The following is a 24,302-nucleotide window of genomic DNA, read 5'->3' as shown; positions in this document are numbered from 1 at the left end:
GCAATATAGCAAGACCCTATCTCTTATGAAAAAACAAATAAGTAAAAAGGCCCAGAAAGACATATGTTGAAAGATCTTTCTCCCAACCTTGACTCTGGCCACTCATTTCTGCTCTCTAGAGACAAACGATATTAGAAGTTTCTGTCTCCTCCAGAGAGATTCAGCGCATATGCTGATAAGTGCGTATTATTTCCTCTTTTTCCCCATTCAAATAGTAGCACGTAGTGTACTATGCACACAATATATTGTGCAACTTACCATTCCCATTTATTGTCTTTAGGATCAGTTCCTTATCGGTCCATAATTTTTTCGTTATGCTTACATAATATTCCATTGTATGTGTATACCACCATTTACTTAATTCCCTGTTAATGAACATTTATGTCATTCATTTCTAATCTCTTCTTATAAAAAAAGAGAGCTGTGATAAGTAGCGCTGACAGCATCATTTTGCACATGTGCAGTGTGTTGGTGGATACTTTCATAGAGGTGGAATTGCAGGAACAGTTTGTAGCCTTTCTAGACACTGCTACATGGCTGGCTCCTGTACTAGTTACACCGCCATCAGCAATAGCGTCATAACATTTGCATTCCAGTTCCAATGAACTGTTTGTAGAGGGGCTCAGATGTTTGTACAAGGTCATGGCATTCAGTGTACTATTGCTTTTTTATTATAAACAATGTATATACTTGTCCACTGACAGAAGATTATTTTTTAAAATTATGATCAAGCCCTATTGTGGAATCCATGCAGCTATTTGTTGATGGAACACTTAGCTATGTCAAGGACCAAGCTTACAAACTTTACATGTGTGTCTCAGGACACTTTTGGGTGTGGGTAACATAATACTCTGTTAAAAGTGACAAACCATACTTTAACATGCAGATGCATCACCTGGGGACCTAGTTAACATGCAGGTTCTCATTCAGTAGGTCCCTAGGGCCTGAGAGTCTGTATTTCTGACAAACTCCCAGGTGCAACTGATGCTGGGTGTCCACAGACCACAATCTGAGTAGGCAGGGTATTAACCACACAGACATTTGTCTCATTCTCCTGAAGTCTGGGGGTGGGTGACTCCAGTATAAGACCAGCAGCTTGGAAACACCCAGGCTCTACTTTGGCCTCTCTCTGACTTCCTTATCTTTTCTCTCTCAGTTGTAAGTAGCTGTAGCAGCTCCAAGCGTGTGTCCCCTCACAGGACAACATCCAAAGAGGACAGAAGGGGGAAGTGGGAAATTTTTAAAAGGCAGTTTTTCTCTTGTGACTTTGTTACCCTCATTTGGGGAGAAAAACCTTTCCAGAGCTGTAAACTTTCCTTACCCCCCAAGCATACTTTTTTTTTTTTTTAGTCTCAGTGATGAGGGTGGGGTTACATTCCTACCCAGACTGATCACTGGCATAGAGCAGTGGGATTGCCAGATTGGCTATACCAATTATGATTCAACCCTTTGGACTAAGCATTTTGCCATTTCCTCATTAGCAAGGAAAAAGGATTAATGAATGGCTGGTAGGTAGGCAAACTTTAGTATTTGCCGCACTGTGTTCTCTCACTCAATTTTCCCCCACATCAACCATGTTATCATCCATATTCTGGACTGAAGAAGCAGCTTAAAGAGGTAAATGGTTTGCCTAACGTCACACGGCTGTCAGAGACAAAGGTAGGGCTCATGTCCATCAACATGGTATTCATGCTGCTCTGCTTCCCATCAGGTATGACAATCGGTGCCGGAACCTGAGCCAGGAGCAGGTGGCCCAGAAGCTGGCCAAGGACCCCAAGCCTGCCATCCGCTTCCGCCTAGAGGAGGCAGCCCCAGGCTTCCAGGACCTGGTATATGGCTGGACTCGGCATGAAGTGGCCAGTGTGGAGGGAGACCCAGTCATCCTGAAGAGCGACGGCTTCCCCACGTACCACCTAGCCTGCGTGGTGGACGATCATCACATGGGCATCAGTCATGTGCTGCGGGGCTCTGAGTGGCTCATCTCCACCTCCAAGCACCTACTCCTCTACCAAGCGCTGGGGTGGCAGCCACCTCACTTTGCCCACCTGCCCCTGCTCCTCAACAGGGATGGCAGCAAGCTGTCCAAGCGGCAAGGGGACATTTTCATGGAGCACTTTGCTGCTGCCGGCTTCCTGCCCGATGCCCTGCTCGACATCATCACCAACTGTGGCTCGGGGTTTGCAGGTACCTGCCCAGCTGAGCAGTTCCAGTGGCAGAGAGAGCGCAGCCATGAGTGAGCAGGGGCTTTGGTTTAGGCAGACCTAATCTTCAGTCCCAGCCAGAGAGCACAGCCATGAGTGAGCAGGGGCTTTGGTTTAGGCAGACCTACCAGCTGTGTGATCTTGGATAACTTCATTCTTTTATGCAACATATGTTTATTGAGCCAGGCACCAAGTTCAGTACTGGGCCCACAACAGTGAACAAGATAGACATATAATCCCTGCCTTCAAGGAGCTTATGGTCTCTGAGCTCCAGTTGCCTCATCTATACGATGGGTATAAGTGTCTCCTCATAAGGGTAGGATTCACTGAGCTCATGAGTATAAGGCACCCAACATAGCACCTGCCATACAATAAGCACAAACAATTATAGATTCTATGAAAATTACAATTATATGATTACTATTACAAGTATGTACTCTCAGAGTATTATTAGTATTACTGTGAATCTAGTTTATTTCAAGTTGAGCTGTCCTTGGCCCAAGACTTAGAGCCCATACCTTGAAGAACCAAGCAGTGATATAGGATGACCTCTTTGTGTCAGAGATTTCTGAAAAATGTGGCAGTAATAGTCTGCTTACTGTTCTGCTCTCATTTCATTTCATTCTCGAATACTCGGTAAGGGTAGAGTTATCCCCACTGTTCATAAAAGGATTGTGGGCCTCAGAGAGGTTGAGTCACTTGCCAAAGTCATACAGTTAGTAAGGGATATATAGCACCTTAGGCCTGTGCCTGACTCGACTGCGTGGGATGGAGCTGCTGCTTGTAAAATGTGCTGATGCTGAGACCCTGCCTGAAACCAACTGAATCAGAATCTCGGGAGTGCAGCCAGGCAATGGGCATGCTGTTCTAGTAGCTCACATGTTTGAGGATAATGAAGATTGGTTTTGTTCAGTTGTTTTCAGGCTTTTTCTTTCTTAGTGACAGAGCTCTTTCTGAAAATGAAAGTCTATTTGGCCCTTGATATATGAATAGCTAGAAGCTGAATCCCTTTGGTCAGAGTGGAATGAGGAGCCCAGGGCTTGCTCAGTCGGCCTCCTTTGTGTTTGAAAGTGAAAGGAGGAAGGGAGGGAGGAGGCTAAGTGGCTGGGCCTGCCTCACTTGCAGAGAACCAGATGGGCAGAACCCTGCCCGAGCTGATAACACAGTTTGACCTGACGCGGGTCACCTGCCACTCAGCCTTGCTGGACCTGGAGAAGCTCCCAGAATTCAACAGGTGAGTGGGGAGCATGGAAATCTCCTGGTAGGAAAGGGCTTTCTTGCTGGTGACGGTCCCCACGGGAGTCACAGACACCTAATTTTGACTTTAGCCTCTGATATCTAATGCTGTGTGACAACAGGTAAGTTACCTAACCTCTTCATGCCTCTTCTTCCTCTTCTCTAAAATGGGACTAACAGCAGTACCCATCTTAATGCAGTTGTTATAAGAATTAAGTATTGGAGGAGAGTATCTTGCATAGCCATGGTGCATAGAAAGTGCCTAATAAATGATTGGTATTATTTTGTCATTAGCATTATGTTCCTGGCCACCCCCATACATGAATGGTTCTGTTAATGTCCAAAGCCTAGAGAGAGACATTTTCATTTTAGAATCACCCTCTACCTAGCCAACACAGTGAATGAGCCCTGTCTCAATGGCACCTAGTTTGTATTTCATATATTTGATATTTCAAGTAATTCTGCACTTTGAAACCTCCAGATATAGTTACAGTTCAGATCATTGTTGACATGTCCAAGTCAAAGCGTGCAGTTGTAAAGCCATTGGCCACATTTGCACTGGGAGGCAAGGCTGCAGCAGGTGCTCCTGTCTGTCTGACGTGGGCAGCTCCACTCTGCTCTAGCCAACTGAAGCCTTGGACAATGAGGGCCCTTTGCAGCCATATCTTTCTGATTGCCTACGAGAAGCCAGAACTGTCTATTGTTATGTGACTTCTTCTAGTTTGAAACGTCATCTACTCTTTTAAAAGCACTGGGAACAAAGGGTGTCTCTGGGTTGCTTGGAACTCAAAGGCTATCTGTTTGTGACCTTGGTCAGATCCCTTTTCTTTCACAAATGTGAAAAGAATTCTACTTCTAGCTTGTGGGAGGGAAGTCTTAGGTGATGTGATGTGTCATTCTTCAAACTCTACCCCACCCCCTGGGGAGAGTCGTTTGGGTGGGCTGGGGGGTGCAGCAGTAGGTCAGCCCCTTGACTTCCCCCACAGGCTGCACCTCCAGCGGCTGGTGAGCAGTGAGACCCAGAGGCGCCAGCTGGTGAGGAAGCTGCAGGCCCTGGTGGAGGAGGCACTTGGGAACCAGCTGCAAGGCAGGGATGTCCTCGACCCAGCCTACATGGAGAGGGTCCTCCTGCTGAGACAGGTGTGGGGCTGGGGAGATGGACGGGGTGAGTGGGTGCCCCCATTCCTCCTTTCTTCCAGTGTGTTCAGATCCTGTCCCCAGTGCATTCAGCAACTGCCTCCTTCCCTTCCCCAGGGCCACATTTGCCACCTGCAGGATTTGGTCTCCCCAATGTACTCCTACCTGTGGACACGCCCTGCCTTGGATCGAGCACAGCTGAGTGCCATCTCGGAGAAGGCGGATGTAATTGCCAAGCGCACACTGGGGTGAGCAGCCACAGGCCAACTCTAGGTTCCATGCCTTCCTTCCCTGGCTCTCTCCCATGGCACCCCTTCCTTCAGGGTGTATCTGTTGGGCCCGTAGCACAACCCCATGGGTAGTGAAGAAATAGTCACTCATGGCTTTCTATGGTAAGAAGAGCTTACCAGAGGACCCAGCCTCTCCCTGGATACAGGCAGTGTGTTCAGTGTTTGCACCAACCTGGGTTGCATCCCACCTCTGCCACTTATACTCACCAAGTTCTGTCCCTTTGCCCAGGTGGTGTCACTTTGGGCAAGTTATTTTACCTCTTTCAGCTTCCATTTCCTCATCTGTAAGATGGAGATGGTACAAGTTCTTACTATAACAATTCTTTTAATTACCAGGGCAGAAAACACACCCAAAGCTGGCTTAAGCAAGAGAGGAATGATTGTTTATGTAAGAGTCTGGAAGGGCTGCCGTGGCTGCACGCAGTGGCTCACGCCTGTAATCCTAGCACTCTGGGAGGCTGAGCCGGGAGAATTGCTTGACCTCAGGAGTTTGAGACCAGCCTGAGCAAGAGCAAGACCCCGTCTCTACTATAAATAGAAAGAAATTAATTGGCCAACTAAAAATGTACAGAAAAAATGAGCTGGGCATGGTGGTGCAAGCCTTGTAGTCCCAGCTACTCGGGAGGCTGAGGCAGCAGGATTGCTTGAGCCCAGGAGTTGGAGGTTGCTGTGAGCTAGGCTGATGCCATGGTACTCTAGCCCAGGCAGGAGAATGAGACTCTGTGTCCAAAAAAAAAATTAGAAGGGCTGCCTTGAGGCACAGCCTGATGCAGGGGCCAGTGCTATGTTACCAAGACCTTCTTCTCTCTGTGCCTTTGACTTTCTGCTCCCCACTCCTCCATGCTGGCCATTCTTTTTACAGAGACTCCATGTTAGGTAGACTAGCAGTCCCTGATGATATTTTTGGCACTAGGGACTGGTTTCTTGGAACACAATTATTCTGGGACTAGGGTGGGGAGCGATGCGGAGCTCAGGCAGTGATGCAAGGGATGAGGAGAGGCTAGATGAAGATTTTGTTTGCTCACCTCCTGCTGTACACCCCCTTCCTAAGTTTCATGGAAGATAATTTTTCCATGGAGGGGAGGGGTACAGGGGGTGCAGCAGAGCTCTGTGGCCTGGTCCCTAACAGGCTGTGGACAAGGTTTGGGGACTGGAGAGGTAGACAAAAGAAATATTGGTGGAGGCCGGGCGCTGTGGCTCACGCCTGTAATCCTAGCTCTTGGGACGTCAAGGCGGGTGGATTGCTCAAGGTCAGGAGTTCAAAACCAGCCTGAGCAAGAGCGAGACCCCGTCTCTACTATAAACAGAAAGAAATTAATTGGCCAACTGATATATATATATATATATATATATATATATATATAAAAAAATTAGCCGGGCATAGCGGCGCATGCCTGTAGTCCCAGCTACTCGGGAGGCTGAGGCAGAAGGATCACTCGAGCCCAGGAGTTTGAGGTTGCTGTGAGCTAGGCTGACGCCACGGCACTCACTCTAGACTGGACAACAAAGTGAGACTCTGTCTCAAAAAAAAAAAAAGAAATATTGGTGGGGAAGTACATTTTTTGTCTGATACTGTAATCTGCAGGAGGCAGTCTAGGGCTGGCCAGCTTTTCTGCAGGTCTCAAGGGTCCCGCGTCTCTAGCTTTTGCTCTTGTCTGCGTGGTCCGCGGTGGTTCATGGACTGTCTGCGGTTCGGTGAGAAGAGGAAGGAAATAAAGGAGTTAGGGGATAGGATGCTCCTTTCCCTTAAGGACCTTTCTTTTTTATTTTATTATTATTTTTCCAGCATATTATGGGGGTACATATGTTAAGGTTACATATATTTCCCTTGGCCCCCTCCCAAGCTTAAACATTTTAGGCACAAAAATAAACAGAACAATTATAAGTATAAACAATATTAACAAAGTACCTTGTGTTTTTAACCTTTAGTTAAGCTAGAAGTCCCAGGTTATTAAGAAAACTTTGAAAAATGTTTTGTAAAGGAAGGAGAGAAGGAACAGTCTCTTTGCTTTAAAACACCAGTCTGCATGGCCTGTGAACAGGTGTGAAGACGACCAGAGTTCAGCTGTTAGTGGCACCATGAAATCAACAGTCAAACTCTTCTGCTATGACAATTAAAGATGCATGCTTTTTCGTGGTATTCTAATCCCACTGGAGGCTTTTTATTAAGACCTTGTTCCTTTGCATGCACGTGGGACACAACATGTCTTCAAGATGTGGAGGTGGAAAGTTGCAGGCAGGAAGCAAGAAGAATGCACTCACTCTGTCTCCCGTCTTTTCGGGAACCCAGGCCTGTCCAGCATGAAACTGGAGGTGAACCCAACCATCTGTGTCTGCAGGGAGACCTCTCCCATGAACCACACACCACGTGACATCACAGTTCTCCTGTGGAGAGTCCCCTGCCTCCATGGATGACCCGGCCCTTGCTGCAGTTCTGGTCCAGGAAGCCAACACAGCCTCCGGGGCTGAAGTTGTCACCACAACTATATTAACTCCCTCAAGAAGAGAGGCAGACTCTAGGGCAGGCAACCCCTCCTCAGGGGGAGGACCTACTGCAGAAAGATCAGTCCCCTCACAACACAGTCCTTGCCCTGAACTTTTCAGGAACATTTCCTCCTTGTCTACATTTGATTTTCTTTGTGATGATACCCGGATCTTGGCCTCCTTGGCTGTGGAAGGAATATCCTTTTGATTTGGATACGCATATTCACACAATCGCCTATATGCGTCCAATTTCTGGCCTTTGCTGCTCAGCTTTAATTGTTGGCACCAGGCCCGTACAATGTCTTGGTGAAGCAGATTCACCGGTGGCAGTTTGGTGGGTAAGGGAGGAATCTTCTTCCAGGGTTTGGGGTTGTCAATGCGTTCTGCTGCCTTCTTTGGGCAGGACTCTTCATTATGCTTGGCAGACATTTTTTGTTTGGTCCCCTTCTTCCCTGAGGTTCCCAGTAACACTGTGCTTTGCTGATTGGCAGCCTGCTGATCATCTCCAGTTTCTGCCCGCTTTTGTTCAGATTCGGAATGTCCACATTCCTCCCTGGACTTCTCTGTGGAGTTCCACTCCTTGCCTCTTGCATTCTCCTTACTCAGAAAGAAGTTGAGGTTGAATAAAAAGAAAAAAATGTCAAGGACCTTTCTTAAAAGTAGCCTATATCATTTTTACCTGTATCCTGCTGACTAGAACCATGTGTTTGGCCACATCAAGTTGCAAATGAAGCTGGAAAATGTAGTTTCTTAACTTGGTAGTCATGTGCCCAACTAAAAATATTACCTAAGAAAGGCAGAAAGGATATTGGGGATCATTAGCAGCCTGTCCCACTGTGGTTGTAAGACAGCGTCTGCCACTCCGTATGTCAAACTTCAGCTTTAGACTCTAGTGGTGTGGGGATCACCTCTTCCCAGTGGCTTGGGATTAACTCTGATAGGGCCTGAATGGCCTGGTTTTCCTGTCCCTGAACCAGTTACCAAGGCCTGGGGAATGTGAAGTGCTGACTTACTTCGGCCTAAGTCATGTGTTGGACCTTGAGTGGACCCTAAGCAAAGTACAAGGGCTGAGAATGGCAGTTGGGTAATTCCCTGGGAAGATTTGGGGTGCTAGTATAAGGAGGAAGGGGCTTGGGTGCTGGGCAACAGAAACCACAGCTACTCATTTTACTTATCTCCCAGCTTTGCTGTGAATGTCAAATTAAAAAATAATAGCAAGCCCTTATGTGTCTTTGTTTATAATGTGTTATTTTATGTATTATGTACATTTATTTTTTTTTTTTTTTTTTTTTTTTTTTTTTTGAGACAGAGTCTCACTTTGTTGCCCAGGCTAGAGTGAGTGCCGTGGCGTCAGCCTAGCTCACAGCAACCTCAAACTCCTGGGCTCAAGCGATCCTTCTGCCTCAGCCTCCCGAGTAGCTGGGACTACAGGCATGCACCACCACGCCCGGCTAATTTTTTTGTATATATATTAGTTGGCCAATTAATTTGTTTCTATTTATAGTAGAGACGGGGTCTCGCTCTTGCTCAGGTTGGTTTCGAACTCCTGAACTCAAAGGATCCGCCCGCCTCGGCCTCCCAGAGAGCTAGGATTACAGGCGTGAGCCACCGCGCCCGGCCTATTATGTACATTTTATATATACACACGCGTGTGTGCATCTGTACTTAAATTCACAGCAACCTAATAAAGTAAGTACTTTTGTTATCCCCATTTTGTAGATGAGAAAATTGAGGCACAGAGAGGTTAAATAACTTGTCCAAAATAACACAGTAAGTTGAAAGAGTAGAGATTCAAACCTAGGCAGGCTGAGTCTAGAGACGTATGTCTAACCATATTCTCTATTGCTTATGTGTATAGTGTTTGGACAGTGCCTGACACCTAGGAAGCTTCACTGTGTTATATATTTTGAAGAGATAAGAATATGTTATGTATACAAGAAATCCAAATGGTATAGAGAATTTATGGCAAAACATCTCTCTCCTATTTCAGCCCCAACAGAAAGGCAGCTGCACTCTTAACAGTTTCCTTTGTGAAATGTCTGTATATTCAAAGATATGTACATATAACCCTATTCCTACAATTTAAAAGTTTTTAAATTAAGATTTTTATTATAATACGTTCAAATCTTTCAAAGTTTGGCTTAAAACCTAGAAATTATTTTAAAAGGACATAAATGGGAAGTCCTCTTTTTAATTATGGTCTGTCTAGTTCTAGAACCCTCTGCAGGCTACTACTACTTTTAATTGTCTCTACATAATCCTTATTTTCTCTTTTTTTTTTACCCAAAAGATACAGTATAATACTATTCTGTGTCTTTTGGGTATTTTTTTCCACTTAGCAATATAGCTTTAGATTTGTTCAGGACTAGGGGAGCATCCCCATTCTCTTCTATAGTTATTCCATTGTATGACTTTACCATAATTTAACTCATCTATTGGTAGACATTTGAGTTGCTTTCAAATTTAGCTGTTATAAACAAATGTTGTAGTGAATAACCTTGTAACCAGTAGGCAGTTTGCAAGTATATCTCCAGGATCAATTTTCAAGAGCTATTATTGATAACAATAATACTCTTAATTTAGGGCATAACACAGTAAGGACTATTACTTTTTGTTCTCTAGGACTCAGTGTCTTAACTCCCCACCCTGCCATGGGATTGGATTTCAGAGGCACTCTGGGATTCCCACTCAAGTCAGGAAAGCTGATACCCAAACGTTCAGAAGCTGCCAGATCACTAGAAGTCCTTTTTGTGCCCACGCCAAGCTCTGGGCCAGCTCTAACGTGTCCTGAACTGCCATTGTTGACTGCCTGGGGCCTGCCATTCTTTTATTAGCTCTTTGGCGGCCTGCATCCCTGTGGTGACATTAGGGAGAATGTCTATTTTTTCTCATTACATTTTATGTTTCCAGTATTTCATCTCCTTGATGTTATAAAGGGCTATAATGATGTGGCCTTTCCCTCTTCCATCTTTTGACTGTGTCTTCACATGGCAGAAGGGAAGAGGGATCTCTCTGGGGTCTCTTTTATAAAGGCATTCATCTGTTCATCCAAAGGCCCCACCTCCTAATACCACCACCACCTTGGGGGTTAGAATTTCAACATGTGAATTTGGGGAGAGACACAAACATTCAGACCATAGTAATGACACAATAAGAGTAGTTACTTTTGTCTTAAATTGAAACTCACTTGCTCAAGTACTGGCAGTTAGTAAGGAAATCTGTCTCCACTAAAAGGCTGTTCAAGTTACTTATGAACCCAGTTCTCTGAGCCAGTGGCGCTCCACACCAAGTTGACTTTGGAATGCAGTTGTCTGGATCCGGTGTGAGCAGGCGGTGCCAGAATTGGCATTGTGGCGCATTCGTACAAGTGAAGATCTCCAGCCCATGTCCTCTTTCGGTGTCTCCAATCTGGAATCCCCAATAAAAACTGAGGAGAACTGGGACGTTGCTGTGCAATATACTCATCCCCACCCTATTCCCATCTCTTGCTTTAATTCAGACTCAGGGCTGGGGCAAATTTTTCGTAAGCCCAGCCCTAACTGATTACGGAATTTCTCTTAAAACTGAAGCCTTTTGGGAGAGGATCTCTCTTAGCTGGCCTGTTAGGAAAATGAGGGATGGTTGCTGGCCCGTTGGGTTTTAGATCTGTAAGTGCCTCAATTTGTGAGCAAAGAATAGTTGTAGCAAGTGGGTGGCAGGGCTGTTCCTGGATCTGGGGTCTCCTGGGTTTTTACTGTTCTGCATCCTCGAAGAAGTCTCCCCATACCAGTCTCGAAGCTGTTTCAGATAATTTCCCAGAAATAATCCATTCTTCTATGTCTAACCCTTTTCTTAGTTTCTTTCTAGAGCTTCTTGTAATGTCTGTGAACTCTTTGATGTAACAAATATCAGCTAATGTTTAAAAACTTTTTATTCAAATGTAAAGTCTAATACTTTTGAGTATTTGCTGTGTTCAGGCACTGTACTTAGTGCTTTACAAGTTCTAACTCCATCATAGCCCTGTGTGGGACAGATGCTATTATCATCCCCACTGTACAGGTGAGAAAGCTAAGGCATAGAGATTACATGACACAGAGGTAGCGATTAGTAAATTCTCTTATCGTACCCTCTTAGTTCCCTATATTGTGCCTGCTTGATTAGAATATCATTGGTGGTTTTCTCTTCCCCAGCTTGGATGAGGGAGGAGGGGGTGGTGGATATCTCTCTTCCTCCCCCGAAACACATTTGAACATTGGTTGTGCTGCTTATGTTGTAGCCGGTCAGTAATATTCTCAAGTTCTTCCTCTCACGCACTTGCCTTTGGTCTGTGCAAGAACCTTACAGACTGACCCTCTTCTAGGCTTTTAGAAAGATCCGGTACAAGCTTAACTCGGGAAATGCTGAGTGGAGAGCTGAAGAAGCTGTCTGAAGGCCTGGAAGGCACCAAGCACAGTAACGTGATGAAGCTCCTCCGAGTGGCCCTCAGTGGACAGCTGGTGAGGCGGGGAGCTGGGCTGTACCGTTACCTGGAGCCCCTCATTTATCCTTTCAGCTAACATTTACTGGCAGTCACTGAGCTAAGTTTTGGGGATACAAGATGAATGGAACATGATCACTCCCCTCATTCAGTCAATCAGCAGGCACTATTTATTATCGAGTATCTACTATGTGCAGCACCATGCTAGGTCCAGTAGATACAGTAGTGAATGAAACACGTGTGATCCCTGCCTCTGTGAAGTTTGCAGTTTCCTGGGGATAAGAGACCAAAACAGGCTCCTGGGACCCATCCTCATCCAGGGGAGTTAAAGACCAATGAAAGGCAAGCTCTGCTCCTTGGAACATAGGCAGCAGTGTTGGGGCAGGCCTGGGGATAACTTCCAGAGAGGCTGAGCATCAGTTCCTTACGCAGTGTAAGGCAATGGGGCAATATTTTCTCTCTTTGTTCTTAGCAAGGACCTCCTGTTGCTGAGATGATGGTGTCTTTGGGACCAAAGGAAGTGCGGGAACGAATCCAGAAGGTGCTTTCCAGCTAGGGAGAGGATGTGCAGCACGGTGGTCATGGCCATAGGAACCCGTACCCTTGGAAACTGCCTTCAGAGGACAGGAGAAGGCTGGAGGCCCATCAGGAAGTTCGCAGAAGGAACTAAAAGTGGAAACAGAATCAGACTTCGCACAGTGCATTTATGGCTCCAAGACAACCCCATCCTCGACAGTAGGCCAGGGAAGCCCAACCCATCTCACCTCCTTGACTCTGGAAGGAAGAGCTTATGTCTGTTTTTCGACACCACTTTACACAGCAGAGGTTAGGAGTTAGTTCACAGAAAAGTCAACATCCCAGAACAGTCCAGAGAGCTTGGGTATTCATTTGCTAGGGCTGCCATAACAAAATCCCGGAGAGCTAGGTGGCTTAAAAACCAGAGATTTTTCTTTTTTTAATATATATTTTTTTATTTTAGCGTATTATGGGGGTACAAGTGTTAAGGTTACATATATTGCCCATGGCCCCCTCCCCGCTCAAGTAAGAGCTTCGAGCGTGTCCATCCCCCAAACGTTGCACATCTCACTTGTAAAACCAGAGATTTTCTCACAGTTCTAGAGGGTAGAAGTCTTAAGGTCAGGGTGTCAGCAGGTTTGGTTTTTTCTGAGGCCTCTCTTGGCTTGCAGACAGCTGCCCTCTTGCTATATTCTTAAGTGGTCTTTCCTCCATACATGCACATCCCTGGTTCTTGCTCTGGGTCCAGAGTTCTCAGGACACCGGTCAGATTAGAATATGGCCCACCCTACCCGCTTCATTTTATCATGATCACTTCTTTAAAGGCCCTATCTGTAAGTACAGTCAACTTCTGAGGCAGTGGGGGGTTATTTCAACATAAAAATGTGGTGGTGGAGTGGGGAGACACAGTGCAGCCTGTAACAGCTCGGCAGCAGTCTGGAGTCATGGATCTCAGTTCTCAGGCCCAGTTTGGATTCAGAGCCATGAAGGACAGTTGACGTGGCAGGGCTGAACTGGACACCAGACTTGCGCTGGGGGCTGTAAAGGGAGAAGTTACTTACCTGCTAAGGGTAAACGCTCATGTTTTATACTAATGTTTGTCCTTGGTCCTTGGGGCAGCCTGTATTTCCTTTCCCTAAGGGTCATCTCTTCCTGTTTTCCAGTTCTCCAGACCTGGTCCTTGGACTGGAGACCTTCACCCTGCCTGTTTTGTGGCTTTTTCTTCACATCCACTTCTTCCTTCTACCATTACTTGTAAGTCATCATCTGTGGATTTCTGAAATGAGGTGTTCTTCTTGGGGTTTTCAGTGGATAGGAATAGCTAAAGTGATAGAAGGATTGTGGTAAGGGACAAAAACCCATATAAGGCTTCTGAGCTTCCCCTGTGTGTCAACCAGCCTCTCAGATGGCCCTCAATGATCTCTGCCTCCTAGTACTCACCCCCTTGTGTGGTTCCTTCCCACATTGACTAGGGCTGACTTGTGTAACCTGTAGGCTGTTAAGAAAATGATAAGAATTTGACTTCTAAGGGTAGGTCGTAAAATACAGGCTGGGCGCAGTGGCTCACGCCTGTAATCCTAGCACTCTGGGAGGCCGAGGCGGGCAGATTGCTCAAGGTCAGGAGTTCGAAACCAGCCTGAGCAAGAGCGAGACCCCCATCTCTACTATAAATAGAAAGAAATTAATTGGCCAAGCAATATATATGGAAAAAAATTAGCCGGGCATGGTGGCGCATGCCTGTAGTCCCAGCTACTCGGGAGGCTGAGGCAGCAGGATCGCTTGAGCCCAGGAGTTGGAGGTTGCTGTGAGCTAGACTGATGCCACGGCACTCACTCTAGCCTGGGCAACAAAGGGAGACTGTCTCAAAAATAAATAAATTAATTAAATTAAATTAAACACATCATGGCTTCCGCCTTATTCTCTTGGATCCCTTACTTTGGGGAAAGCCAGCTTCCGGGTCATGGAGATACTTAAACCACCCTCTGGAGAGGTGCATGTGAAAAGGAATTGAGCCTTCTGCCAATAGCCACGAGAGTGCATCATCTTGGAAGCTGACCCTCCAGCCCCAGGCAAGCCTTCACGCATCCACAGTCCTATCTCATGTCTTGACTGCAACCTCCATAAGAGACCCAGAACCACCCTGTGAAGCTGCTCCAGAATTTCAGACACATGGATTGTGAGAAAGTAAATGCTTATTGTTTAAAGCTACTTGGTGTTGGGATAATATGTTATCCAGCAATAGATAACTAATATAATCTCCTTGCCCAGGGGAGTGGGGGGAGGGGATTGAAGAGTTTGTTGAGCCTCATGGAGTCCTAGTCTTTAATGAAAGATTACGTTAGATAAAGTGCTTTGATTGCAAGTAATGGAAACCAACTCTGCCTGACTTAAGTTTATTGGAGAATGTAGAAGAGCCAAAGAACCAGATTTTGGAAAAGACAGCAGTCTGCAAGAGCTAGTGGCCAATCTTGTCTGAGTTCTTGGTGTGGACACATGAACTACAATTGTGGTGGTGTTCATTTCTCTGTGTTTTCCCCTCAGTTTTGGATGACTCAGCTAAAGATTCAGATTCTAAGGAGCGAGTGTCTAGTTGAGCTAATGAAGTCATATTGCCATTAGCCAGGAATAGATAGTCATACAGAGATTATATCCAGTGGAGGAAAAGTTGTTCCCAAGGAAAACTAGGAAGCTTTTTCTAAGAGAAGAAATAATGGCAGGCTGGGCATGGTGGCTCACACCTGTAATCCTAGCACTCTGGGAGGCCGAGGCGGGCGGATCGCTTGAGGTCAGGAGTTTGAAACCAGCCTGAGCAAGAGCAAGACCCCGTCTCTACTAAAAATAGAAAGAAATTAATTGACCAACTAAAAATATATATACAAAAAATTAGCCAGGCAGGGTGGCGCATGCCTGTAGTCTCAGCTACTCGGGAGGCTGAGGCAGTAGGATTGCTTGAGCTAAGGAGTTTGAGGTTACTGTGAGCTAGGCTGATGCCACGCACTCACTCTAGCCTGGGCAACAAAGTGAGACTTTGTCTCAAAAAAAAAAAAGTAATGGCAGAAACAACAGGTTTTGACAACAGAAGGGGACACAGTAATGACAATACTTGTGATTTTATTGTGCACTTAAAAGAGCCTCATCCACTCCCAGGTTTCAGATTATGCTGGTAAATGCTTTAACCCATCTTAGTAAATCTTCACAACCCCTTGAGAGAGGTGGTGATGTTACTATTTCTTCTGTGTTATAGATAGAGAAACTGAGGCTCTGAAAAGTGAAGTAATACTTCTGAAATTATAGCTGTGAAGCAAAGCCATAAACTCAGGCCTATGGCAATACAGAGCCCAGGCTCAACTCTTATATACTAATTAGCATCAGAGCTCCTTCCTGCTTCTAAGACTTTAAGAACAGTTAGAGGGAGCTCTTTGGCTCATGGTAAGGGAATGTGAATGTTTTAACAAAGTGAGTGATCAAAATGCCGAGTTAATTCTGACATAGTTACAATATGGATAAACCTTAAGGACTTTGTGTGTGAAGTGAAATGTTCATCACAAAAGGACAAATACAACTATATGATTCCACTTATATGAAGTACATATAATAATCAAAATTAGATCAGGCGCAGTGGCTCACACCTATAATCCTAACACTTTGGGAGGCTGAGGCAGGAGGATCACTTGGGCCTCAGTAGTTTGAGACTAGCCTGAGTAAGAGCCAAAAATAGAAAAATTAGCAAAGTGTGGTCCCAGCTACTTGGAAGGCTGAGGCGGGAGGATTGCTTAAGCCCAGGAATTGAGTTTGCAGCACTGAGTTATGATGATACCACTGTACTCTAGCCTGGGCAACAGAGTGAGACCCTGTCTCGTCTCAAGGAAAAAAAGAACATAATCAAAATTATAGAAACAGAAAGTAAAATGGTGGTTGCCAAGAGCTGGAGAGAGGGGGAGACCGGAAGTTACTGTTTAATGGGTATAGAGTTTCAGTTTTACAAGATGAAAACTTATGGACGTTAGGTGGTGGTGATAGTTGTACAACATTATAAATATATTTAATACCATTGTACTGTACACTTAAAAATGGTTGAGATGGTAAATTTTATGTTTTTATCTATTTTACCACATATTTTTTTAAATGCTGAGTTGATAAAGTCACTGCCACTTCCTCAAATGGAATGACCTGTCTAGAAGGCAGCATGTGTCTTCTGATTGGGAGTTTTGTGCAGGACCAGTAGGAATGTTTGAAGGGGCTCCACACATTTTAAACAACCTCAAGCCCATCCACCAGTGGTATTGAGAGTATCATGCTGTGATAAAAGAGATCGGGCTGTCAAAAACCAATTCTGGCCAGGTATGGTATCTCATGTCTGTAAGGCCAAGGTGGGAGGATCACTTGAACTCAGGAGTTCGAGACCAGCCGAACAAGAAGAGACCCCATCTTTACTAAAAATAGAAAAAATTAGCGGGGTGTCATGAAGCACACCTGTAGCCCCAGCTACTTGGGAGGCTGAGGCAGGAGGATTGCTTGAGCCCTGAAGTTTGGGGTTGCAATGAGCTAGGCTGATGCCATGGCACTTTACCCAGGGTGACAATGAGACTCTATCTTAAAAAATTTTTTTTTAATTAAAAAAAAGAAAAATTAGCTGGGCATGGTGGGACACACCTGTAGTCCCAGCTACTTAGGAGGCTGAGGCAAAAGGATCTCATGTGTCCGGGAGTTTGAGGTTGCTGTGAGCTATGATCATGCCACCACATTCTACCTGGGGTGACAGAGTGGAACTTTGTCTAAAAACAAACAAAAACCACTTCTGCTACTTACTGTGTGACTCTTCTGTACCTCAGTTTCCTTGTTTATAAAATAGGGATAAGAATTGTACCTTTCTCAAAGAGTTGTAAGGATTGGAATAGAAAACATATAAAGTGCCTGGCACTTAATTTATGTTAACTATTATCACCATCATTATTATTTTCATTCTTAGAAATGATCTCAGTTGCAAAGCATAGAAACAGATTAACTGAAACTATGAAAAGAAGAATTTACTCAAAGAAATAAAGGAAGAAATTTTACTCGAAGAATTTAGACTCTAACAGATCTAAAGGGCAGGACTTCCAACTGGACCTCACAAGAGACTGGAATCTGTAACTGGAAACCCAAGACAGCAACTTTTTGTCCGAGACCACACAGTTTCTAGTGCCTCTTTATAGTTGTCTGCTCCCCTGCCTTCTCTCTGCAGCCTGGCTTTCTCTTTATCTCTGCACTTGCCCCAACAACGGCCCCAACCCTAAAGCTACAATCATTTCCCTTCTCCTACACCACCAGTTAAATAACCAGTATTCGACATACAGACTCCAGGAGAGAATCTTCGTTGGCCTAGCTTAGGCTAATCAACTGTGGTGGGTGGGACAGGGATGATATGATCCTTACTTCAGGGGACCCACTGTAGTAGGTGGGAGAGCAGTTCCTTCCCCTGAGCATGTTCTCCTTCAATGTCATTTAGAGAATATCCTCCCCAGCAAATTACCTTTTTATAGCCAAATTTGGAATCTAATCTAAGTTGCCTTTATCCTGCTTTACTTTTCTTCATAGTACTTTTTATGATATGAAATTATATAATGTATGTGTACATATTTACTGTCTGTCTTAAAAAATAAGATTAAGGCAGGCAGGAAGTCTTCCTTTTTTTATTTAAGAGGCACAATCTCACTCTCTTGCCTTGGCTAGAGTGCAGTGGCATGATCATAGCTCACTGCAGCCTTGATTTCCTGGGCTCAAGTGATCCTCCTGCCTCAGCCCCCTAAGTAGCTGGGATTACAGGCATGAGCCACCACTCCTAGCTCAAATCTGTCTTATTCTTGGTTATATAGCAGCTGGCACATTGCCTGATACACAGTAGGGAATCAGTAAAGATCTCACAATGCAAAAATGTTTGAGGGCTTCATCAGTCAGATCTGTTTTTTTTCAAGTAGGGATCATCAGCTGGTCTAACTGCAGATTCTAACAGTTTCCCATATCACCTACTCAGGAAAATCTTACCTCTTTTGCAAGATTTACAGTTGTAATTAGCAATCTGGTCTGCCTATAATTTGCATTGAATCCAGCTGTCTGGGAGAGACTTACTTTTGACAAAGCCTTGAAATGAAGGGTGGGGACAGATGGGAAGGGGCCATATGGAGGGATGTATGTTTAGTGGGGACTAAAGTTAGAAGTTTGTCGTCTTGTCAGTTAATATTGTCTTATGACAAATTCACTACCTTCCCAGGCACCACGATAGTAAATACTTAGAAAATGAAGACCTAGGTGATAGAAGGGCTCAGAGAGCAAAGAAGCTTTTGATTCTGTTCTGGCTTGTCAGTGGGTTTTACAGACCAAGTGACCTTGGAACTGGGTTCTGAGGGATGAGTGGGAGTTTCCCAAGTAGAAGCGGGTTGAAGGGCTATTCAAGCAGAGGGACGAAAAAGAGAGTTTCACAGAATTGGGCATGACTGGAGCTGAGAGTAGGAGTTGGGGGAGAGGTAGAAGTGGCTTCTGAGAATCCAGGCAGAAGCGAGATCCAAGCAGGCTTTCTCTGCCAGGTAAAAGGTATCAAGGTGCCCTCTGATGCAAATAACAAAATGCAGGTTCAAACCAGCTTAAACAAGATTTATTATCCCACATAACAGGAACTTCAGGGGTAAGGCAGGCTCCAGGGTTGGTTAATTATGCGTTTGGTCCCAGGTCTTGCCATCTGTCTGCTCTACTGGCCTCAGCACCTGCAAACGCCTTGGGTTGGTTCAGCTCACTGCTCATTGCTGCCAGAAGCAATCAGGCCTCTCTGTACTTGCAGGCAGCTTTCTGTGGTTCTCTCCTAAAAGCGAGGGAACTTTTCTCTAAGTACCCTCCCCCAACCCGACTTCCCCATTTTTGAGCCCTTCACTGCTGGGGACACGAGGTTCCCCATAGATCAGTCAGACCCAGAGCTGGGGGTGGGGTCTGCATTTCCTTGAGGTACAAGGCTGGGTCAGGGAGTGGTAGGTACCTAAACACAAGGGGGTGCAATTAGTGAAGACAGGAAGGTTGGGTCTTCATGAGGCAGAAGGTGTGGGAGCCGCTGAAATGTTTTAGGCAGGGAAGCGACATGATCAGATTTGTGTTTCTCTGAAAGGTCATTCTGGCAGCTATGCTGAAGAGAGATTTCCCTGGTAGGGAGTGATTGGAAAATGAGGCATGGATAAAGCCGTGTTTTCTCACCACAGCCTGTTAGGGCCTGTACTAGGGTTCTCAGAGAAACAGAACCAATAGGATATATTCGCAGGAAGAGATTTATTATGAGGTTCACACGACTACAGAAGCTGAGAAATCCCACAGTCTGCCATCTGCAAACTGCAGACCCAGGAAAGTAGGTGACATAGTTCAAAGGCTTGAGAGCTGCAGAGCCAGTGGTGTAAATTCCAGTCTGAAGGCCTGAGAACCAGGAGTGCCATAATAGGTGCTAGGTAAATATGTTACACAAAAGACCAGACAGACATCTGATAGGATTAGACCATCATGGTGTGCAGTCAAGGGCAAAGATGTGGGTTCTGCCAAAGTTACTATGTTTAGTTAGGATACTGTTTTGCATTGTTCAGGAACTTCACATCATTTGTAGTTACTATTTTTGTTAGTAAATCACATGATATGAATGTGAATATGAGCTTTTTTTTTTTTGAGACAGAATCTCACTTTGTTGCCCAGGCTAGAGTGAGTGCCGTGGCGTCAGCCTAGCTCACAGCAACCTCAAACTCCTGGGCTCAGGAGATCCTCCTGCTTCAGCTTCCCGAGTAGCTGGGACTACAGGCATGTGCCACCATGCCCGGCTAATTTTTTCTATATACTTTTAGTTGGCCAATTAATTTCTCTTTATTTATAGTAGAGATGGGGTCTCGCTCTTGCTCAGGCTGGTTTCAAACTCTTGACCTCAAGCAATCCGCCTGCCTCAGCCTCCCAGAGTGCTAGGATTGCAGGCGTGAGAGACTGTGCCTGGCCGAATATGAGCATTTTTTTAAATTTAGAAAGCAGCACAAGTTTGGCTTGGCACTCATGAAGCTCGTTTTGATGGCCCAGGTTTCTCCAGTTTCTTCAGATTTGAGTAAAATATTGGGGTCACAGCCTTTCTTTCTAAGCTAAGGTCTCCTCAGTTGTGCCCCCTACCACCCTTCTCCCGATCCTGACAGTAGGACAGCCCCACCGATGGGAGGCGGCCTTCTCTATCTGGAGAACCCCTCTGGGCTGAGTCCATCCAATGTAGTCTGCATTCATTCATTTAACACACACCTGTGTGCCAGGCCCTGTTAGGCCTGGGAATCTAGAGATGAATAAGACAGGGCCTTAATTGTGCACAGATGTTTGTTCCCCTTATTCATGTTTTGATTGATATTTACTAATCTTTTAAAAATAAACAAATGAACAAAATATAAGCCCCTTGCTCGAAGAGATCATAGTCTTAGGGGAAGTTAACTATTACAATTATACAGGTGAGGAGGAGGTGGTGGTGTGGGGACCAGCAAGGGGATATAGGACATGGATGACCTTGGGTTAGAGGATGTAAATTAGGAAACACTTTCTTAAGGAGTTGGGGTGTTGCTTTTTAATTTTAATTAAAATAAACAGCAAATAATTGTATAAGTATGTCGCATGCAATTTTGGGGGTGTATTTACACTAAAACATTATTTATTGAAATTCAGATTTACCTGGGATTTCGACATTTTTGTTAAAATCTGGCAGCCCACCCCTACTCCGAGGTAGTTTGACAGACAACAGAGGGAGAACATTCCAGGCTGAGGGAACAGAACATGGAAAGGTGTGAGTGGAGAAAGAAGAACAGTTGGTTTCCACTGTTGCTTTGAGCTAGGTGGGAAATGCCAGAGGTGTCCAGTTCCACCAATAACTATTGCGTGCCAAAAGTTTGATGAATTAGACATGGCCTTGCCTGTGAAAGCCTGTACTAGGGTTCTCAGAGAAACAGAACCAATAGGATATATTCACAGGAAGAGATTTATTATTATGAGGTTCACACGACTACAGAAGCTGAGAAATCCCACAGTCTGCCATCTGCAAACTGCAGACCCAGGAAAGTAGGTGACATAGTTCAAAGGCTTGAGAGCTGCAGAGCCAGCGGTGTAAATTCCAGTCTGAAGGCCTGAGAACCAGGAGTGCCATAATAGGTGCTAGGTAAATATGTTACACAAAAGACCAGACACACATCTGATCGGATTAGACTGTCATGGTGTGCAGTCAAGGGCAAAGACGTGGGAGACATCTCCCAGAAAGGGAGACAGACCCATACAAGGAAGGAAATGGGAAGCCAAGGGGAACAGGCAGAGCTGCACAGCACACAAGGGGGGGGCTCCTAGAGGGTGACGCTTATACTTGAGTGAAACCTCCCCCTTGTCAGGCATAGTGCTAGGTGCTGGAGACAAATGCCATGTGGCTGCTTTTCAGGTCCCCAAAGGGCCCTCCTCTTCATCATAGAGCCTTTGCACGTGCTGTTTCCTCTGCCTGATCCCCTCTTCCTTATTCATTACTGCTCATTCTTTGAATCTCCGCTCAATCATAAGTGCTTCAGCAAAGTTCTCACTGACCTCCCCCAGACTGGGTCACAGTCTCTTCCTTCTACATTCCTAGAGGTTGAGGTCCTTCTCCCCTGCTGGTCTGTGAGCCCCTAAAGGGAGGGGCCTCATCCACATTTTCATCGCTCCATTTCCCCTGGATTGTGCCCAGCACCAAATACGTTAAGTATGAACTTAATGAATCTTTGTTAAGTGAATGAAGTTTGAGGTTAGTCAAGAAGGTTGCAAACTGAGGTGCCTGCCCAGCCATACAGGTAACATAAATGAAAAGGACAGGAGGTTGGGCGGGTGACTCATGCCTGTAATCCTAGCACTCTGAGAATCCTAGGCGGGAGGATTGCTTGAGGCCAGGAAGAGGAAACTAGCCTGAGCAAGAGCAACATCGTCTCTCCTAAAAATAGAATTAGCTGTCCCAGCTACTCAGGAAGCTGAGGCAAGAGGATCGCTTGAGTTCAGGAGTTTGAGGTTGCAGTGAGCTATGATGCTGCCACTGCATTCTAGCCCAAGAAACAGAACGAGAGACCCTGTATCAAAATACAATAAATGGTCAGAGAGATTTTGCTCTGAGGCTGCTTTTGAGGTCTTACAATCTCCTTTAGTTCAAAGTATTCAGCATGCGAAAAACGCCATACTTTGAGATACTGTTTTTGGAGCCCCAACAATGTCAAGATGTTAAACAGCTACAGGCACTTAAAGTAAAGTAAACCAGGTGTTACGTTTTAGTCTGAAACTGTCAGTTTTTGGTGAGCTTGTGGCCGAAGAATGAACAGACATGCCAAAGGTAGGCAAGCACAAAAATGAGGTTTATTGAAGAGAGAAAGATAGGATTATAGGGCAAGAGCAAGATACAGGTTTACAGAGCGTGGTACATACACCACAGATGACGAGCGGATTCACTGTTGAAGCAGGGCAAGCAAAAGGAAGGGCAAAGAGAGATAGCTTGGCTATGCTCTACTCTACATCTCGTTTATTAATGCCTGGGTGGGGCCCTCCCGGGTGGGGCCCTCCCTTGTGGGTCAGAGGTCAAGATAGAACCACTTTGATAGGACGGTTGGGAGTCACATGACCTGAGCCTTAACTACCCATGTGGGTTCTAGGTCTCATTCCAGACTATATGGTACCAGTGTGGCTTGGCCTGTGGGCTAGAGAGTCCTCTGCATTCTTCTCAGCTGGTATGCCAAGTTTTTTTTTTTTTGAGACAGAGTATCGCTTGTTGCCCAGGCTAGAGTGAGTGCCGTGGCATCAGCCTAGCTCACAGCAACCTCAAACTCCTGGGCTCAAGCAATCCTGCTGCCTCAGCCTCCTGAGTAGCTGGGACTACAGGCATGCGCCACCATGCCCGGCTAATTTTATATATATATTAGTTGGCCAATTAATTTCTATTTATAGTAGAGACGGGGTCTCGCTCTTGCTCAGGCTGGTTTCGAACTCCTGACCTCGAGCAATCCGCCCGCCTCAGCCTCCCAGAGTGCTAGGATTACAGGCGTGAGCCACCGCGCCCGGCTTGGTATGCCAAGTTTTGATTGGCAGATTTGTAGGGTATTCCCTCCTCTCCCAGGTATGGAGAATTAGGGTGGGGCAGGACCAAGATGGGGGCAACAGCACTTACTTTTGTCCCTAGGAGACCTGGAATCCCTCAATCTACCTAACACACAGGGATAACAAATACTTAGTTGAAGGATGGTCTTTGGCAAAATGGAGAGCTCATGGCCCCTCAAACAAGTGCAGCCTCTAGTTATTAACAGATATTTGAAACAGATCCACTGTTGCCAGATGTTTAGAATTTTCAAGAGATGATCATGTGTTAAATATTTAACTCATTAATGAAGAAATTGGTAAGATATTAAAACCAGTTCAAAAGAGAATCCAAAGAACAGGAACATTGGATCAGGAACATTGAAGTGAATGTGCAATGGAGGCTAAACTGGTTTTTCCACTGGAAGAAGTTTGTGTGTTTCCAAGTAGTATTCTTTTGCATGTGTATAGACAAGAATATTTTTCCATTGTTATCATCACTTACAAGGAAGAATCTGTGCTTCAGTAGAATATTAGGCATTGTTTAGACAGTACACCTTTTCAGCTTCTAGCCTTTTGTTGTCTTTGAAAAGTTTTACAACTCTAAGGTATGTGTAGATAAGTAATAGCAATGCAAAATAATTTTTGCCTACAGGCATGCAAATTAATATTGTCTACTGGAGGGACAACTTTCACCACTGGTGGAAAAGCCAGTTTTGTGTCCCTTCGCATCAACGTTCCTTTATTCCATGTATTACAAATTTGCTCTTTTGGACTGATTATAACATAGGCTTGGTTACCTTATTTAACTAAAGCATTAAATAAAATAACGTGTTCATTTCACAGTGTATGAAAATCATGACCTACGTTTTTGCTACCCATATTTATTTA

General features: G+C 45.2%; 1 protein-coding gene across 2 annotated transcripts in view; it reads left to right on the top strand.

Annotated features, from left to right (window-relative positions):
• The window catches only part of EARS2 (glutamyl-tRNA synthetase 2, mitochondrial), a 31,330-nt gene extending 7,073 nt beyond the window's left edge, over positions 1-24,257 (top strand). The window contains exons 4-9 of one of the 2 annotated variants that reach the window (XM_012780190.3): positions 1,712-2,184; positions 3,327-3,435; positions 4,424-4,577; positions 4,692-4,822; positions 11,688-11,823; positions 12,277-24,257. In XM_012780190.3, coding sequence (XP_012635644.2) covers positions 1,712-2,184; positions 3,327-3,435; positions 4,424-4,577; positions 4,692-4,822; positions 11,688-11,823; positions 12,277-12,360 — 1,087 coding nt within the window. In that variant the 3' untranslated portion in view covers positions 12,361-24,257. Of the gene's footprint in view, positions 1-1,711; positions 2,185-3,326; positions 3,436-4,423; positions 4,578-4,691; positions 4,823-7,154; positions 8,613-11,687; positions 11,824-12,276 lie in introns of those variants that run through there. The other variant, XM_012780193.3, reaches the window with a different exon arrangement.
• Positions 24,258-24,302: the final 45 nt, after the last annotated feature.

Source organism: Microcebus murinus, chromosome 19 (genome assembly GCF_040939455.1).
Source record: "Microcebus murinus isolate Inina chromosome 19, M.murinus_Inina_mat1.0, whole genome shotgun sequence".
Classification (NCBI taxonomy): domain Eukaryota; kingdom Metazoa; phylum Chordata; class Mammalia; order Primates; family Cheirogaleidae; genus Microcebus; species Microcebus murinus.
This window is presented reverse-complemented; position numbering and strand designations above follow the sequence as displayed.